The sequence below is a fragment of the Rousettus aegyptiacus genome, unplaced genomic scaffold (genome assembly GCF_014176215.1).
Source record: "Rousettus aegyptiacus isolate mRouAeg1 unplaced genomic scaffold, mRouAeg1.p scaffold_m13_p_10, whole genome shotgun sequence".
Taxonomy (NCBI): Eukaryota; Metazoa; Chordata; class Mammalia; order Chiroptera; family Pteropodidae; genus Rousettus; species Rousettus aegyptiacus.
In genome coordinates, this window is record NW_023416285.1 from 13,894,512 (window position 1) to 13,913,581 (window position 19,070).

General features: G+C 38.4%; 2 protein-coding genes across 8 annotated transcripts in view; both read left to right on the forward strand.

Annotated features, from left to right (window-relative positions):
* The window catches only part of PI4K2B (phosphatidylinositol 4-kinase type 2 beta), a 32,119-nt gene extending 23,513 nt beyond the window's left edge, over positions 1 to 8,606 (forward strand). For all 3 annotated transcript variants that reach the window (XM_016154811.2, XM_016154813.2, XM_016154812.2), the window contains one exon: positions 2,448 to 8,606. In XM_016154811.2, the coding sequence (XP_016010297.2) occupies positions 2,448 to 2,621 (174 nt within the window). In that variant the 3' untranslated portion in view covers positions 2,622 to 8,606. The remainder of the gene's footprint in view (positions 1 to 2,447) is intronic.
* A 5,649-nt stretch (positions 8,607 to 14,255) lies between these two features.
* ZCCHC4 (zinc finger CCHC-type containing 4) overlaps positions 14,256 to 19,070 on the forward strand; it is a 39,603-nt gene continuing 34,788 nt past the window's right edge. The window contains exons 1-3 of one of the 5 annotated variants that reach the window (XM_016154808.2): positions 14,256 to 14,521; positions 15,274 to 15,392; positions 16,111 to 16,193. In XM_016154808.2, coding sequence (XP_016010294.2) covers positions 14,395 to 14,521; positions 15,274 to 15,392; positions 16,111 to 16,193 — 329 coding nt within the window. In that variant the 5' untranslated portion in view covers positions 14,256 to 14,394. The other 4 variants (XM_016154807.2, XM_016154804.2, XM_016154805.2 and 1 more) reach the window with 4 other exon arrangements.

Consider the following 19,070-nt stretch of genomic DNA (forward strand, 5'->3'; position numbering starts at 1 on the left):
CTCAGAAATGTGATATTAAAATCAGCATATTGGGCACATTAGTAAAGACTAGGTTAAATCAATCATAAAGTAGAATATATCTAGCTTCATGGAGAGTAAATGGTAATTCTTATGCCCACTAACATTTGAGGACCAGTGAACTAAAGGAAAGAAATCTGGGAGTTTCTACCATCTGCCCCTGAGATAACTCTCACATCCCTGCCAAGTTCTCAAATGTGGCATAGATGGGAAATTCTAAAGTGTTTCTCCTTGCCTGCAATGTTTACTCTGTTTCTAAAAATCTTCTCTGATTTAAACATACCTTAACACATGAGTGCTGCAGGTTGGCTGTAACTCTACTGGGTTCTGCTCAGTTCTCATGGGGAAAGAAACAATAATAAATTAATTTATTTTTGAGAAATGAAAAAATGATGGTATGTAGGGGAGGGAACAGAATTTAAAGTCAAGACATAGGTTCACTGTTGTTAAAGCGCTTATCACAATATTGCTGTTATTAGTTCATATATTGTTTCTAGAATGTGTGAGTACTTTTAGGGCTCACATGTTTTTTTTTCATAGGGAGGAAGGAGTCCTCTCCAACACATTGTGTTGGGGAGTAAATATTTCCTTAGCAAATAAATGCAAGATAATCAAGTGTCAAAAAAAAAAAAAAAAAAAGTTAATCAAGAGTCTTCTTAACTCCCAAAGAAATGTCAATAGTTAGGATAGTCTTAGGATTGAATAATTTTTGCTATTAGTATATATTTGAAAATTGTTAATCTTTTAGAATGACTTTCATTTTCTTTATACCATTGTGTTTTCCAGAATCTGTACAACAATTATGTATTGTTTTTAGAGTCAGGAAAACATTACATGTTACTTAAATTAGTGTGTGTAGACTAACATTTTTAGAACAGAATTTTTAACCAGTGGCGGAAACAAAGCAGAACATTTTATTCCTTAGCCATGCTAGTGCCCACATTTAATTTTGGTAAGAACAGTGCTAATACGTGTTAATTTCATGGGTTCTTGTCTTGTTATTCAAATATAGCCACCCTAGAAGATTTTAAGGAAAAACTTGAAAAGGATTCTAAAACATAAATGCAATAAGTAACTACTGTTGCTAGAAATAATTCCCTGATAAATACTTTAAATCTTCTAGGATCTAAACCATCTAGTTTATACCATGTAAAGTATTATGAAGTTTATTTATAGGTATGGCTTTGTGTTGAAACTTTTATGCTTATTGCTATTAAATAGTCTTTACAAGAACCAGGAAATGCATATCACCCGTATATTAGATATTTCCAAATACCTGAAGGAGACACTCTTATTTCTAAAATACACAATAAAGGGTTTTTTTTTTTTTATCCGAATGTCGTAGAATAGGCTGTAAGCTATGTATTGAATTTCATAACCTTATTTATGTACTCAAGTAGCAATTTGAAGAATATATGTTAACCTGGAATGTAATATATTTTACTTTTTCTAGTTTTATGTTTTCTATTTAAGAGTAAGCTCTATTTTAAATTTTTTTTATTTTTCAATTAGAGCTAGCATTTAATATTATATTAGTTTCAAGTGTATAGCATAATGGTTAGACATATATACCATTTATGAAGTGATCCCCCCATAAGTTTTATACCACCTAGCACTATACGTAGCTATTAAAATATTTTGACTACATTCTCTATGCTGTGCTTCACATCCCTGAGACTGTTTTGTAACTACCAATTTATACTTATTAATCCCTTCTCCTTTTTCACCCGGTCCCCACAACATCCCCCTGCCCACCCCACCCCCCGACAATCTGGCAATCATCAGTTTGTCCTCTATCTGTGAGTCTGAAATAAAACTTTATTTTAAATGGCCACCTTCCCAAATTCTCTAACCTACCTGCCCACTGGCTCTGTGTCACGCTTTTTCTTGCCACCTTTACCTACTGACATGTGGTATAATTTACGTATTCCTGATGTGTATTGACTCCTCCCCCTGCTAAAACAGAAGTCCACGAAGGCAGGGATTTGGTTTGCTTCGTTAGTGTTGTATCCCCAGCACTTAGAACGGAGCCCAGCACGTAGTTGGCTTGTAATAAATTTATTAGTTGGATGAGTAGATAAGGCAAGTAATTAATTAGTTAAAACCAGACCAGTTAGACCGGTATTTAAGTTCTATGTCAAGTGGAGTATATGGAACCATTCACTTTATTCAATCTCTGATTTCATTTCTCCTGGACACAGGTGCATCCTAGAATATTTTAAAGTTACCAATTGGCAAAGTTATTTAATTTCATGCATTTGTATAAAATACATCCATATGATATATATTTATAGCAGTTACTCCTTATCGCAATCTCTATTGGGCATAAACAGATGAAATAAAAACTAATTATGGATAAATGATTAGGTAATGTTAGTGAACTGGAAGTTTTTATCTTCTTTTGACTTGGTGAAAATATCTCTTCACAGGTCTTAAACCTTACTCAGGCATTGAGAGATGGGAAGAGTCCTTTCCAGCTGGTACAGATGCCTTGTGTGATTGTGGAACAAAGTCGAGGTAGAACTCAAGGTCGGATTGTCCACCTCAATAATTCTTTCACCCAGACTGTCCATTGCAGGAAGCCATTTTTTTCCTCCTGGTAGCAGATGTAAGAGTAAGGAAACAAAGTGGCATTATTGTGTGGTTAGAGTGTAAAATTTATTTGCATTACATTACGATAATTTAAATCTTCTGTTGAGCTCCAGTTGCCAAAACCTCAAATAATATAAGTCTTTAAAAGGTTATGTTTTGAATGTAATCAAAAGTTTACAGTTTTTTTTTTTGTCCAAATATTAAATTTCTATTTCAGGGAAGAAGTGTATCTCTTATATTGTATTTTTGTAGAAAAATTGTATTTTATATTGTTGATGTTAGTTTAAAAGGTAATTTCATGGTTTACACATTCTGAAATGACTGTAATTACTTTGGAATTCCAAATAGAAAAATAAGGTATTTGTTGACTTTGAATACAATAACTTTTTACATACTCCTTAAACATTAAGAAGAATGTTCACTTTAGCTCTTCTAACATTATAAAAGGCCTTTAAGGGTGAGACTGATCTTATGAACTCTTAACAGTAGTTAAATAGAAAAACAGGTAAAAATAAAGTAGTGTTGCCTTAATTTTTAAAAAGCTGCTGTTTTATGACTTGAATAAGTGCCCCTAAAGTGACCATTGTTCAGGACCAGAAAATTGTATCTGGGTTAAGTAACAGATGACCATTTCTTTTTTGTACTTCAGAATATTTTTGATCAATTATTTTGTTACAGTGAGACAAAAAAATCTAAAGTTATCCCCTTTTTAAAAAAATGGTAACACTCAACTGAGACTTGAAGAGAATTATATAAAATTAAGGAAGCTCTTCAGTATTGTGAAATTCCAAATCCAAAACAGCATGAAAAATTTCCCTTTGGTTCTTGCATGGGATCAATTACTTAATCAGTACTCTAGAGTACTAATCTTTTTCAATTTATTACTTCAGTTAGTATTAAACTTCACCGAAAAGTAAAGCATGCCTCAGTATCAGATTGCATTGCATTTTGGAATCCTAGGACATAAACTCTTAAAAATGATAGGAGTATTTTAGGGTACTTGAAATTATCAATGTTATTATAATTACAATCAGCTTTAGAATATCAGCCTTAGTTAAAGAGGACATGACAGAGATAACCATAAAATCATTTATATTTGATTTCGAACATCAGTATATCTGACACCCTGAGAATTTGTAGCACTTTTAACTCGCAGAGCGATTTAAATTGCGGTGAACCCAATCTGCAGGTGTCATTCCAAGAAAGCAGAAGTTGATTCTCAACCTTCAGGCTCCGGCAAATAACATCCCCTTTTGAACTAAACTGGGCAGTTTGTGGTCTGCCCTTTTGTTTTTTGGTTTGTTTTTTTTTCAGCTTTTTGTCTTGTGATACATTTTTTTTTAAATTAAGTATTTCTGTGTAAAAAGTATTTCCTAAAGGTCACGTTAGGGTGTAAGGCAGGCCTGCCGCTCCCCCTCCCGTCCCATCTTCCCCTTGGCCTTGGTGGCTGTGACAAGTGAGAGCGCGGCTGTCCGGGTGGACGTCTGTGGCAGCCTGCGTCCTCCTGCCTCCTCCGACCCTCCGTTATCTTAGTGTGGGGAGGACGGACAACTGGAAATTCAAAGCTCAAGCTACTATCTTTAGATAAATACTAGGAATGGAAATGTGCCTTTGAAAATGCATTGTCCTAAAAGAACTGAGTTGTTACTCGGCGGGTACTGCTTTCATAAAACAGGTTTTCTTTTCAGTATTTTGAGAATTGCTATATTAGTTTTTATAATGGAAAACTTGGTAAATTGCTACTGCTTTATATCCTACAATTAAACAGTGTGGACGTATTTTTGAATGGCCTAACCAGGCCAGAAAAGTGAAGTCGACATATTTAAGATGTGATTACAAGTCAGAGCACATTGGTTATATTTTGTAAATGTTCATGAATTTACTACTTATTTAAATATTGTGTTAATTTTTTCAATGAGTATTTTTATAGTGTCAAACATGGTAGAGTAAAGATAATAAAAATCATTGTCTTAAGGCTAGATTTCTCCTGGCGTACGTATATTGAATATTTAGAATGTTTGTGAACACATGTATGTTTATGAATGATGCCAAACCACCATTTTCTTACTTCTTATATTAATGGTGTAGTTTAATTCTTTATAATTCCAAAAGATATATTTAACTGGAACCTTTATAAATGGAGACATTTATTATATATAATCATATGCTGCCTTACTCTCCCCAAGTTCGTCAGCAGTTGAAGACTGGAAACATGGTTTTTTGCAGACTTGAAAACAATTTGATTGATAATTTTTTTTTAAATTTAAAATACTGTCTTAATGGTATTAAAACTATATTTAAAAATGATGGTGATATATTCTTTGATCAGATTACATCCTTAATTCCTTTATAGATATATGAAGAGACAGGCACTGAATTGTGTTTTATAGTCTACGTTCTTTCCCAAAGTTGCTTGGGCGACTGTACAAAGTTGTGACGGAGAGTCTCAGTTTGCTCTGTTTCCAAGCTTCCTTTCTAGTCAGTTTGAGGCCTGTAGCTGAGTTCTGGCCAGTGATGTGGGGACAAGTGATATATGTGACTTCCAGACCTAGCAGTAAAACTCACTGCCATCGTAATCAGTGATCACGATCGTACACTCTTCTGTCTTTCTATTTGGCAATGAACAGTTTGCAAATAGAAGCAGCCAGGGCATGTGAGTCACCGCTTGGAAAGCTACCAGGAGATCCTGCTGACTACTGAACGAGAAATTAATGTTTGTGTTTAGTTATTTGTTATTAAAGCACAGTCTGCCCTATCCTGGGCATTATAATGTAAATAGAAAGATACAAATCATTTTAAAACAAAAAATCAATTATGAGAGGCACAGTGGCAGCAGCAGTGGGTAGTTTTTTAATCTCCCCCAAACCCCATGGACCTATGCTATAGCAAAAGAAAAATACAGTGCCACCATCTTCACTAAATTAGGTGACTATCCCTGCGAATCAAGAATCTGAGCAGTTTGGACTAAAACCGTCCATAGCAACACGATCACATGGGAACAGCAGTTTGGAGGAGCAAGCAGACAAGGGGGACTTGTGATGGCCCTAAGTGCCAGGGAACCCAGAATTTGCCAGCACGTACTCAGCCCCAAAGAAGGAGTCTGCAGTAGAGATGGCAGGCTCAGCTGGTGGATCCAAAATCCACAATCAGAATTGGGAGAGGGCTCTCCAGCGGTCACTCAGCAGCTCGTAAAAGGAGCCCGCAGGAAGGTATGAGGGTGTGAGGGCAGCCTGGTCTTCCAGGTTCTCGGAAGTAGCCAGTGAGAGCACGCAGGCCAGCACTGAGCGGAACTACTGGATATGGAACACACAGTGACGAGAGAAGGGCATGGCGAGTAAAGGAGAGAAGGTTCAGACACTGATAGAAAGGGGGACCAAATCACAGAAGTCAGAAAGTACTTACGTCGTACACAGAAATCCATGTTACGTAAAACTGTTTAGTAACAATAGAAGAAAGAACCCTGGAACCACAAAACTGAGAAACTGCCCTGGCTCACTTCAGCTTACCTCCTGCATGGGACTATTTGAAAATACATGAGATGTATAGGAAAATCCATGTCACTTAAACAGGACGACGTCTTAAAATATGCTCTAGGAAAACATGCCAACAGAAAATGAAGGTATCCCAGAAACATTTACAAAGCAGAGGAAAAGAGTCATATATTGCAAAATGCTGGAGGAATTTAAGAAATCAGAGAAGCTAATAAAGAACAACAAAATCAAAATTGGAAAGGTTTGGAAATGAGATGGGTAAGCAACAGGAGGAAATGAGAGCTGACAAAGCTCAGGCAATATCGCGTTTAAAATATGTTTCAGAAATAAACTAGAAGCAACACGAGCAAATAGACAACATAGCCACAAAAACCCTACAGCAAACACCATAGTGTTGGAAAATCGAAAGCTTTCTGCATTAGTTTTCTATTGCTGCTGTAATAAATTACCACAAACTTGACTGGCTTAACACAACACAGGTTGGTTATCTTAATAGTTCTACATGTTCGAAGTGTGAAGCAGGTCTTGGGCTGAAATCAAGGTGTGCATAGGGCTGTGTTCCTCTCTGGAATCTCTAGGGGAGAATCTTGTTTCCTTACACTTTGCAGTTTCTAGAGGCCTCCCACGTTCCTCGGCTTGTATCCCTCTTCCTCCACCTTCAAAGCCAGCTAGCTAGCTGCAGGAGGTGGAATCCTTTTTTCTTTAAGTCACTCTGACATGACTCTTCTGCCACCCTATTCCACTTTTAAGGGCCATGGTGATTACACTGGTAATCTAGGATAATCTTCCTCTGTTAAAGTCTTGCTGATATGCAACCTTAATTCCATCTGCAACTTTACTTGCCCTTTTGCCATGTAACATATTCATAAGTTCTGGAGATGAGGACATGGACATCTCTGGAGGCCATTATTCTGCGTTGCACACATTGCTCTGAGGTCAGTTACATGACAAGGATGCCTGCTTTCACTGATCTTACTCCGCATCTTATTGTAGAGCCTCATCAGTGCAGTAGAGACAGGAGAGTGGTAAAAGGTATGAGGATCGGATAGTAAGAAAGCTGTCGTTATTTACAGATGACATAATTATGCATGTAGAAAATTCAAAAGAATCTGATAACTATTAGAATTAATAAGTGAATTTTGTAAGGTCTCTATACCAGGAACATTAGTTAGAAAAAAAGTTTAGAATGATACCAATTACAGCAGCAGCAAAACATCAGATTCCTAGGAATAAGTTCAACTAAGGATGGGCAGGATCTTCGCACCAAACTGTAAAAGGATTGAGAAAAAGCTGGAGTCGGTATGACGAGATGCCCACATTTGTGAGTGGTGGGTGAGTGTTTTTTATAATCTCTGTTATCTTCCACGTTTTCCTTTTTTTTTTTTTTTTTCAATTTTTAAGTAAGCTTTTATAGGGGAGCACATTTACATGAATGCTTTGTTTATCGCCTTTGTTAGTTTGCTAAGGCTGCCATAAAATACCACAGACCGAGTGGCATAAACAACAGAAATTTATTTTATCACATTCTGGAATCTGAGAGTCCAAGGTCAAGGGGCCAGGATTGGTTTCGGATAAAACCTGCATTTTTGGTTTAGAGAAAGCCGCCTACTCACTGCGTTCTCACGTGACCTTTTCTCTGTGCACTTATATCCCTGGTTTCTCTTCTTACAAGGACACCAGTCCTGTGTAGAATTAGGACCCACCCATATGACCTCATTTAACCTGATTCTTTAAAGGCCCTTTCTCCAAATATAGTCACATTGGGGGTTAGGCCTTCAACATATGAATTTGGCAGAGGACCCATTTTAGTCCATAATACCACCCAAAGTATAAAACAGGTACCTGCATATGCATTAGTCTCCTTAATGTGACCAAGATCGGCCTCTACCTTGACCATTCGTGCAGTCCTGGCCACATTCTTAGTCATATTCCTGATGGAAGACATAATAGAAAGACCTACCTGTGAGTATTTTCTGAATCGAGGTCTGAGAAGCTATCTTCTTACTAACATGTAGCAACTTTTCAGCCTAGATTTGTGATAATTATTTTGATTACCAGGGCAAATGTCTTGCTTGCTGCTGGGCTCTTGGTTCTGTTCTGTGTATTTGTCACCCAAAACCACTCACTTCTCAGTCACGGCAGATAACATGAATTTGCTTCCATCTTTTTTCATTTCCTTTATAACATCCCAACTCCTGAGTGGATAACAGTTTGTCTGATAGATATAAATCACTCGCTGACTTCAACAGATTTACCAGAAGGTAGTAGGAATACAGAAATCAATAAGATACAATTTCGACTCTTGGATTTACTCTTCAAATATTGCTCAAAGGGAGAAGGAAAACCAGAAAATGGTAACAGGTCTAAAATCAAATATTTTCTGAGGAATATTGTCCTTCCTGATCTTTGACTGTGTATCCTACACCTGAACATTTCTACCTTTGCCTCTTAGGTTGTAAATTCCTCCCCTACAAGGGATGGAAAATAAATGCTTTGTAAACTAAATGCTTGACTGCCTTTGACTTGAGCTCTCAACATTTTTCTTACTACTAATGGAAGCATATTTCAATGTCTAGATTTCTCTTGGATTGTGAAGGGTATGGCTTTCATTCAGCCTCTTGGCCCATGGATCAAATAGTGTTAAGTATATAACAAAAATGCATTTGTCTAAGCAAATTGCATGATTAATCAGCATCATTTTATTCAGGAAGCTTGAGCCTGCTTCAGAATCCGTGTAGAGTTCTTTGAGAAAAATAAATCCTTAAGCTTTAAAGTTTTTATTCTAAGTAATGTCATAGATGTAACTGTTGTCATTTTAGAATGCGGTGCACTTATGTTCTAAAATTACTCATCTTCAATAAATAGAAAGTCTGCCACAATTCTCTTTTGACTAAGAGTTTGAGATTGGAGCAGAGCTATATTTAGGTCCTGGTTCTGCCCGTTTATTAGCTCTGTGTCCTTATGCAGAGCTTGTGATTTCCCAAACCAGCTTTCTCTCCACCAGCTAGTGGTAACTTCAGGTTGTAACAAGGATGAAACAAGGTATATGTTGTGAGGAATGCCGTTCAAATTCTGTTAATTATAGGTTCGGTTTCCACCTAAGAAGCCGTCAGTGTGTCTTAATGGCACATTCGGATTTTGGTTTTAAATGATGAAACAAGGCATGCATCCGGGTTCCTGGGTTTGCATTCTTGTGTAAAGGGAATATGTGCACACGCAGGTTTCTAGATTTGATGTCGTCTTTCCTGGAGCATGGGGACAGGTTTGGAACCAAAAGCCTATTTTAAAGTTTTTTGTTTTACGACAAGGGTCGGTTTGGGGTTGAGAGGAAAAGGCACCTCAAGTCACTGGATAATAGTAAGAGATTTATCCAAACCTGACTCCCTGAGAAACTAACCGACATTTCAAAGGGTTTTTGTTCAGAATCCTGACACCCGATTCCACCCCATGAAATGCTAACCTGGCAGTTGGTGACTGGTGCCTCTGTATGTCGCCTTGAGGTTTTTTAAGATCGGGAAACTGAAAGACTGTGATATCGAAACGAAGTGGCTAATCCACTCTGCAAGCAAAGGGATGTGTTTATTTTTCCTGCGACTCCAGGAACCCTGGCTGCATCTCAGCTCGGGTTGCCCTATTCCCACCTGACACTTAAGGCTTCCAAAACCGTCGAGGCCCAAGAAAACAGTGGAAAGATCAGGTGGCCTCACCTTTCCCGAGTCAAAGTTGTATACACATCTGGGGCTGATCCCCAGCCACCCGACTGGTTTAACCAGCTTCAGTGACGCTGCTGCCTGAACGCCTGTCAGGATGAATAAAACCTCCTTTTATCTCTGTGTGGTTTTGGGAACAATCCAGAAAGCTATTCTACCCTTCAAGTGTTTGTTTTAAATTGAGGTACTTAAAGGTAATCAGGAACTGCATTTAAACCAAGCTGCTGGTTTCCAGCAAGGCCGCCCCTGCCCTCTCAGAGTTTCTAAGCAATTTAACATCTAGCTACACCTGCTATCCGTGCTGTGGGTGAGGAGTTGCAAAGGCATAATTCTCTGCATCCCTAGCTAAAATGCTGCCCATTTACTAGAGAGCATCCCACCCTAATTTATTTTGAGGACAAACATTATCACCTTTAAATTCCAAAAGTCCGTGTCTTAGAGAGGACAAGTGGTCATCGCTGACACAGAATTTGGTGTAATCTATAGAAAAATGCAATAGAGAAAGCCTCAGACTCTGAAATGAAGGGATGGAAGGGTAGCAGAAGATGCCGCTCCCTATTATGCATAAGGATTATTTTGAGGTGAAGGCAATTAAGCACATATAAGGAATGCTCTCTGCCCTCACCCTGTTCGCCTAAATTAAGCAGGACATAACGTGTAAAGAGGTCTGCCCTGCCCCTCTCTACCAGGAAGGACAGAAGTTAATCAGTGGAGCCAATTCTAGACCCTCATCAGCCTAGAAAGGACACCAGAGGCATCTACCTAATAAACCTTGCTAAAATTAATCTTTATCTACCAGTAGTTTCCCTATATATTGGCCTTTTCACAGTTTGCCACCCCTAGAAGCTCAAAGTCCTCCTTTGTCTTACTGTGTCTCTAAACATTTATTGGTTTTTGTTGTGGCTAAGACTTCTGTATAAGCTCTCATTCTAATCACTCCCTCGCGTTACTCATCTCTAAATGCTCCCCCGTGTGTGCTTGATGCACGGTTAATAAACTGTTTTTTTTTTTTCCTCTTGTTTATCTGTCTTTTGTTAGCCTAATTTAAAGGGCCTCAGCAGGAGAACTCAAGGTAGAGGGAAAAGATGGAGGGAGAGGATAGTCAGATTGGCAGGTATTGTGACCGAGAGATTGGAGAGAAGGGTTAGCTGGTCTTGCCTGGAAAAGGACTTCAAAACGTGTATTCATCCATCCAATATTATGGCTGCAGCCATAGCAGTCGGCATCCCTAGTTGTAATTGATAAAACTAACCCCATCTCAAACAGGCTTAAGGAATTTATGCCTTTTACGACCGAAAACAGCAGGCATGGCTGGATCGAGGTGTTCACGTGGGCTCATCACACATGTCTGTCTCCTAGTTCTGCTTTCTCCTTCTTGACTTCTTGCTAAGGCAGGTGCTCCTTCGCGTTTGGGAGACACTGCCCCCGCCACGTGGTTATCCCAGTGAAGAGTGCTTTCGCGAAAGATTGTGTCATTGGCCCCAATTTTTCACCCCTTTTTGACCCATGCCATTTGCCCTGTAACTTTACAGTGGTTGGCCATGTGACTTGCTTGAGCCAAAAGAGTGAGGAGGAAATGACAGTGGCAGCTCCAAACCTAGGCCTCCAAGAGTTTGCCTGTTTCTCCTAGTTCTCTTGTGTTTCTGCAACGAGAGACATGCCCAGCGGGCCCCGGGTCCCAGGAATGTGTTAGCTCATTAGAGACGCTTTAATACAATGTCACAGACTGGGTAGCTTAAAAACAACAGCTTTGGAGGCTGGAAGTCCAAGATCAAGGTGCCAGCAAAGTTGGGTGAGGGCTCTCTCTGGGTCACAGACTTCTACTTGTATCCTCACATGACAGAAGGGACCACTAGGGAGCTTTCTGGGACCCCTTATAAGCTCTCTAATCCTATTCATGTGGGCTCTACTCTTATGATCTAATCACCTACCAAAGGCTCTACTTACTAATACTATAATGGGAGTTAGGGATTTCAACATGGGGAGGGTGGGGGACATAAACTTTCAGTCCGTTGCAAGGAAGAGGAGAGACACATGGAGCAGACCTTAGTCACCCCAGCCAAGGTGAACCTGGACCAGCCCACCACTGGATAGACGCACAACCCAGCCCTGAAAAGACTGGAGAGCAGAACCCTTCAGACTCATGACAATATTATGAAGACCACTGAGATGACAAAATCTAACTATTACAGCATCCTTTTCAGCCATTCCCAAAATCAGCTGCCCAAATCCAGGCCAGTCCTTATGGCTTTTTGTACCTCTCAAACTACATGGGCTAAAATTAACAAGGGTTGGCTTCCCCAAGGAAGTTTGGATTCTGTAACAGAAGACAGGAGTCAGTCAGGCGTCTATTACAAAATGCTGCTCTGCCTTCAACCGCTTTGGAGAGTGATGGGCTTTTAACCTATTAACAAAGTCAAGGAGTGAGACATCCTGGTCCCTATGGGAAGCTCACCAGTTTGTCCACATCCTCTGGTGGGGCAGTCGTTGAACTGGAGCCTGTCTTAGGGGCATTAAGGGTCGTGCTCTAAAACAGGACGAGTATAACTGGGGTCAACCCCAGTGCTCAGGCATCGGGGGGCCTACCTCCAGCTCCGCCACTGGTTTCCTTGGAGAATCCTGCTATATCTCTCAGCTTTTCACTGCTTGGGAATTTTACTGTTCAGTGCTCGCTTTGGCAGCACATAGACTAAAAGAATTTTACTGTACAAACTAAATATGTTATTAGACAATAAAATGAAACATATATAACTTATTGTTCATATTCAGGACCTCTTTAGTAAATATTCAACATACATTATTTACTATACATGCATGAATATAAGGTGATATATATATTTTGTTCTCCTCAAATTATCTGTCAGGAAAGAGAGAACTGCCTTATTTTTGAAACTTTCCAAGTCTCTCGCACTAAGGGGTGCTGTCTCATTTACCTTATTCGACAACCTTTGTTGTACTTTTTCTGTTTGGAGAAGCTTACATGTAAAGGCTATCAATCCACAATGGTTTGAGCTGCAAGTTCTATAAGCTTGTGTCACAGAATCAGAATTATTTAAGAGAGAATAAGAAAATACAGATTCAGTAACTATGTTGGGTAGTATGACTTTATGAATTTATGAATTTAATTTCAAGCTTTGTAAATAAGTCTTTTAAAGCTTACGAAGTTATACTCATTGTTTAAACATTTTTAAATAGATGTGTTAATGAGAACCAGTAGTTAGGTCAAGATAAAATTTCCACAAGTATCATTAGACATGGGGCCAGTAAGAGCCCTATCCTAAAGATGTAGAAGTGCCAATAACTTGTGTTGGACAACTTGAAAAGGGGAAACGTTATGTCAAAGACCAGATGCTACAGGTGCAGGTGAAGGATTTGAGTGAAACTATTGTATGAAATGTGCATAGAAAAGAGCAATCTTTCTAAATTAATACACCATGGTATTAAATGTGTGATTTTAAATACATATGAGTATTATCAATTCTCTAAATACTATCAGGAGATATTTGACTATTTCATCTTTAACCGTACGTATGTTTACTGTAGCTATGTAATGTCTCAAAGTTGAAGTGATTCTTCCCACTTTATTATTTTTTTCCAAATTGTTTTTAGCTCTCCTGGTTCCCTTGACTTCCCATATAAATTTTAAAATAATTTTGTCTATATCTACAAAAATCTGACTGGGATTTTGATAAAAATTGAGCTAAACCTGTATTGTCCCTAAACTTGGGGAAAACTGACATCATTACTACCATGAGTCATTTAATCCATGAACACAGCATGACTTTCCATTTATTTAAATCTTTTATGATTTTTTATCAGCATTTTGTAGTTTTCATACACTTCCTGTATATGTTTTGTTAATTTACACCTAAGTGTTTCATTTTTTTGAGCAGTTGCAAGTGGTATTCTATTTTTAATTTTGTTCCAGTAATCACTGCTAGTATATAAGAAGCGCAGTAGATTTTTGTATGTTTATCTGGTATCCTGCAACCTTGCTGAACTCAGTTTAAACCAGTTATTTTTGTAGATTCTTTGGGATTTTCTATGTAGACAGCTATATGTCACATGCAGATAGGAACAGTTTTCTTTCTTTCTTTACAATATATGTCAATGGATATGCAACTATAACGTGCAACTATAAACATTCTCCAAAAGGTAGAAGATGACACTGTGCCTCTGATTTTGAAAAGAAGATGGTTTCATAAAGAGCAGACGCTCCAGTTGCTGTTGGTGATGATGCTGCCTTTTGGATTTAAACCTGACCAAGTCTTTGCTGCAAATCTCATCTCCTGGCTGTATTCTTACGACACTAGGGTACTTACAGAAGCTAAGGATGAGGCAGAAAATAGGTGCGCTTTATTGCACAGGTCCAACAAGTTGCTGGCAGTCGCTCTCTCCCGTGACAGGGATCGCTTAGGTGTAACCGAGAGCTGGTGGCACTGCGTTGCAGGGCGCGGCTTCCGCCCAGGCGGCCGTAGCTCATCCTAGGCGCGCGGGGGCGCTGTGAGACTCTGCGGGTCGTGGCGGCGCTCTTTCTCAGTCTCCTTGTGTTGCACTGAGGCTTTCGGGACGGCGGCGGGAAGATGGCGGCCCTCAGGGATCAACTTGGAGCCGTAGAGGCCGAGGGGAGCACCAGTCAGCAGGGGAGCTCGGGGGTGGAGGTGGTGCTTCATTCTGACCCCGCCACTCCCGCCCCGCTGTGCCCTCACGGTGGGTCCATATCTGGGCTCAGCCTGGCCGTCGGGCGCCTAGGGGTGTGAGTTAGCCTTAAGGTGCCATGGTCTTTTAGGGCTCTCGGATTATTATCAGCCTCTCTTCCCGACCCTGTGTGATGCCTAGAAAACGCCCCTTCCTCGGGAAGTTGTGTTTTGCAACTTAAGAAGCCGTTATAGAAAGTCTCCACTGTCGTGGTTTTGCTCTACAGCTGTTACCTTTTTTTTTTTTTCTTTAGGGAAGAGGCAGAGGCCGGGCAAAAGGGATGCATGTTATCGAGTAATTCTCATTGCTAAGTACTTGGGGATTTTGTTTGTTGATTTGCTATCTTTTAATAAAAAAAAAGTTAGGGAGAACCATAGAATGAATTTTTGCTTAGAAAACAGACCCAGTTTTTCTCTTAAGTTGGGGAGAGAGGGTGTGTCCAACTCCAAAAGCTATTTTCACGGAACCGATAACAACGACGGAGGTGGCAAAGTGGTCAGTTTTCTGGACCCCGCTCCTTGTTTTAGTTTTGCAACCCAGGTCACACGATGTAGACAGCAACTATACTGACAATAGCATTTTCTGGAGAGACCAGTTTGCAAACATTATTTTAAGTTTTCAGTTCCTAAATGTGACATTGAAAAAATTATTAAGTAGTGGATTTAATTATGTAAAGTCATGCATAAAATTAAAACAAGTTTCATTTAAGGGCGGTGAAACCTAGGAACTGTTGTTTGACATGGTTTTTCCTATTCTGGAACTAGGACCCACTCTTCTGTTTGTAAAAGTAAGCCAAGGAAAAGAAGAAACACGGAGGTTTTATGCCTGCTCTGCCTGTAGAGATAGAAAAGATTGCAGTTTTTTTCAGTGGGAAGATGAAAAGGTATAACTTTTCGGACATATGTATTTTTGATGTATGTGACTTTTTGAGAATGTACGATATAAATCTCTTAAGAGATGAAGATACCATGCTTTTTGGTTTGAGAGACTGTAGTTCATACTTCTTCTGAACTTACTTTGATTACTAATATCTTAAACTACCGTCTCAAAGACGTAGTTCCCAATAAGACTTTCTGAGGTGTTGGCACTGGGTTTGCAAATATAGATTTCTCGCTAAAGAGTCTAGATTGTGATCATTCCAGGAAGTGTTTTAGAGAAACACTTGTTTTGAACATTGGCATTAAACACCCTTTATACAGCTTTTGGATGGCTGACGAAGGCACTTAAGAGAACCACTTCTGAGTATCTTCTTGGATTCAGCTCCAATGAAAATTTCTGAAAGTTTTGACTAGGAAACTTTCAGCTTCGTTAGGTTTATTAGAGAACAGTTTTGTATACCGTTCCTTTGCAGAGCTGTTAAAATCACTACATGTGTTTTTCTCTCAGTGTTTTTTTATGTGTTTAATACAGCTTCAAACTGCTCTAGAATTTTCCCAGTTTAATGTGTTTTGGTTCCCACCCCCCGCATCCCCGAAATAAATGTTTGGTTACAATTTTGAGTTGCTTGAATTTCTAGCTTCTTGATGTCAGAATATGATACCATTTTTTTCTAGAATGGTAGCAAGTTTGATGTATTAAATGGATTTTGTATCCTCTTTCAGTTATCGGGAGCTAGACTTGCTGCCCGAGAAGCTCATAACCGAAGATGTCAGCCTCCTCTATCTCGAACAAAGTGTGTGGAGAGGTACTGATGTGGTATCATTTTAATTTATTATCCCGATGTTGCTTTTCTCCCCTGTGCCTTTAAGCTTAATTTATTATTATTATTATTTTTTGTATTTTGGTAAATATATATAGAACATAAAATTTGCCAATTTAGTAGCATTAATTAACATCCACAAAATTGTGCAAGCATACTACTATTTCCAAAACTTTTTATCACCTCAAACAGAAACTCTCACCATTAAGTAATAAATTCCCATTTTACCCCTCTGCCTCAATCCTGGTAATCTCTAATCTACTTTTTGTCTCTATGAATTTGACTATTCTAGGTACCTCAGATTAGTGGAATCATCCATATTGTTCCTTTTCTGTATGGCTTATTTCACCTAGCATAATGTTTTCAGTCCTAGCTTATCCGTGTTGTAGCATGTGTTGCAATTTCATCCTTTTTATGGCTGAATAACATTCCATTGTGTATATGTACCACATTTTGTTTATCTGTTCATCCATCAGTGGATACTTGAGTGTTTACACCTTTTGGCAATTATGAATAGTACTACAGTACACATAGATACATAAATATCTGTTTGAACCCCTGTTTTCAGTTCTTTTGTATATGTACCTAGGAGTGAAATCACTGGATTATGTGGTAATGCTATGTTTAGTTTTTGGAGGATCCTCCAAACTATTTTTCACAGTGGCTGTACCATTTTACGTTCCCACCTGCAATGTATGAGGATTCCAATTTCCCCACATCCTTGTCAGCACTTCTTATTTTTTATTTATTTATTTTTTTAATAGCCATCCTAGCAATTGTGATATGGTACATCATTTTGGTTTTACTTTTTTATTTCCTGAATTACTAATCATGTTGATCATATTTTCATGTACTTTTTGGCTAATTGTATAGCTTATTTGGAAAATTGTCTGTTCAAGGCCTTTGTCCATTTTTAATAGGGTTTTTGGTTTGTTGAATTGCAGGGGTTCTTTATATGTTCTGGCTATTCTATCCTTGTCAGATGATTTGCAATTTTTTTCCTCCATTCTGTAGATGGTCTTTTCACTGTCTTGATGATATCCTTTGATACATAAGAGTTTTTAACTTCAATAAAGTTTAGTTTATCGAATTTTTCTTTTCTCGCTTGTGCTTTTGGTATTATAGCTAAGAATCCATTGCCAAATCCAATGTCATGAAGATTTACTGTAATGTTTCTCTTTTGAACTACTGAAAGCACCAGAAAATTTTTTCGAAAGCTATAAAAATCTATTTTTTAAAATCTTTATTGTTAAAATGTTTTATTGGGTGAACTGGAATTGAGTCATAGATTTCATTTTTTGGCAAACCTGTGAAAAGAATTCATCCCTCTCCTGTCATAGGCATTGTAGTCTATGTGCCGGGAGAAGCTCCTTAAGAATCTCCTGGTCTGAGTTGCTGATGACACACAGGTCTTCTCTCATGGCTGCTCCTTCTGGCTACCTGGGCTGCTGTGTTGAGAAGAATTCTGAGGTCTTATCCAGGCTAAGTGGAAAGGATTGCTGAGATCTATTAAAAATGTCTTCCTGAGCATATTAGAATTTAAAGTCCTTTGATAGAGGCATTTCTTAAGATAAATTGATTACCTCTTTACCAAAGTACTTAATCTGTGATATCTACTCTGTTTATGGGAATTCATTCAACAACAGAAAATATTAAAATGGGAAGTAATGTAAATCAAGTACTACTGTGAGCTAGGCACTAAGCTAGGTGCTTTACATGAGATATTGTTTAACTCTGTGGACCAGGCCTGGTCTGTGGCCTGTTAGGACCTGGGTTGCACAGCACGAGGAGGTGAGGGGCTGGCGAGCTAGCCGAAGCTTCATCTGCATTTGCAGCCGCTCCCCAGCACCAGCATCACTGTCTCAGCTCCACCTCAGGTCATCAGGCATTAGATTCTCATAGCCGCACCGGTCCCCTGGTGCCACATAGTTTGGGACCACTGATATATATCATAATGAGATAAAATAGAATACTGAAGATAAAGAAAGTAGAAAAACATTGCCCATAGTTTCTCCCTTTGTAACCATCACTTTGGCCATTTTATAGTAGTTCCTCTAGGCCTTTTTTTCCTATGCCAAAGTTTATTTTACAAGATTGTAGTCATAATATATACATAGTTTTGTACTCTGCTTTATCACTTTCTTTTACCTGATAAACATGTTTTTCATATTATTACATAAGGATATTGGTGATTCAGTTAAATTCTATAAGAAAATCTAGGCGATCTTGTTTTCTTGCATAATAAAATTTTATTCTGGAGCTAAAACACTGTTCTTGTTTTTATATTGCTAAAGTATTTTTTTTTTTAGTAATAAAGTCTTTGAAATTCATATTTTATGCTAAGTACAATATAAAAACACTGGCTAAAATATGAAGTATTAAAGAATTTACAAAAGGTTATTAGCTTGAGTTACTTATAGAGGTTATTTACTTCACAAAATTGGAATTATTTAAAAAAGAAAAAGACAATACATATTCAGTAAGATTCATGGGTCATAATTTCATCTGTTATCTAGTGCTGATTCTTGAGAACATGTATTAAAATAATTTTCAACATCTTAAATTATCTGTGACCCCTAACCTTGGATTTTGTTGCCCAAGCCACCATTGATCCATCTGTCCGTCCGTCCATCCATCCATCCATCCATCCAATCACTTATTCTTTCTTTGTTGAGGAATGAAAAATAACTTAAAATGCTAGTAGTGGAGTTGAGATATATTCAAAGGTTATACAGTGCAAAGAAGAATGTTGACAGTGCTCATAGGAAAGACCGAGTGCTCTGGACAGACAAGCGTTACAGCTGACTTGTGCCTTTGCTGTCCAGTACATTGTAAGGACATGGTATTTAAAGAGGTTTTAGA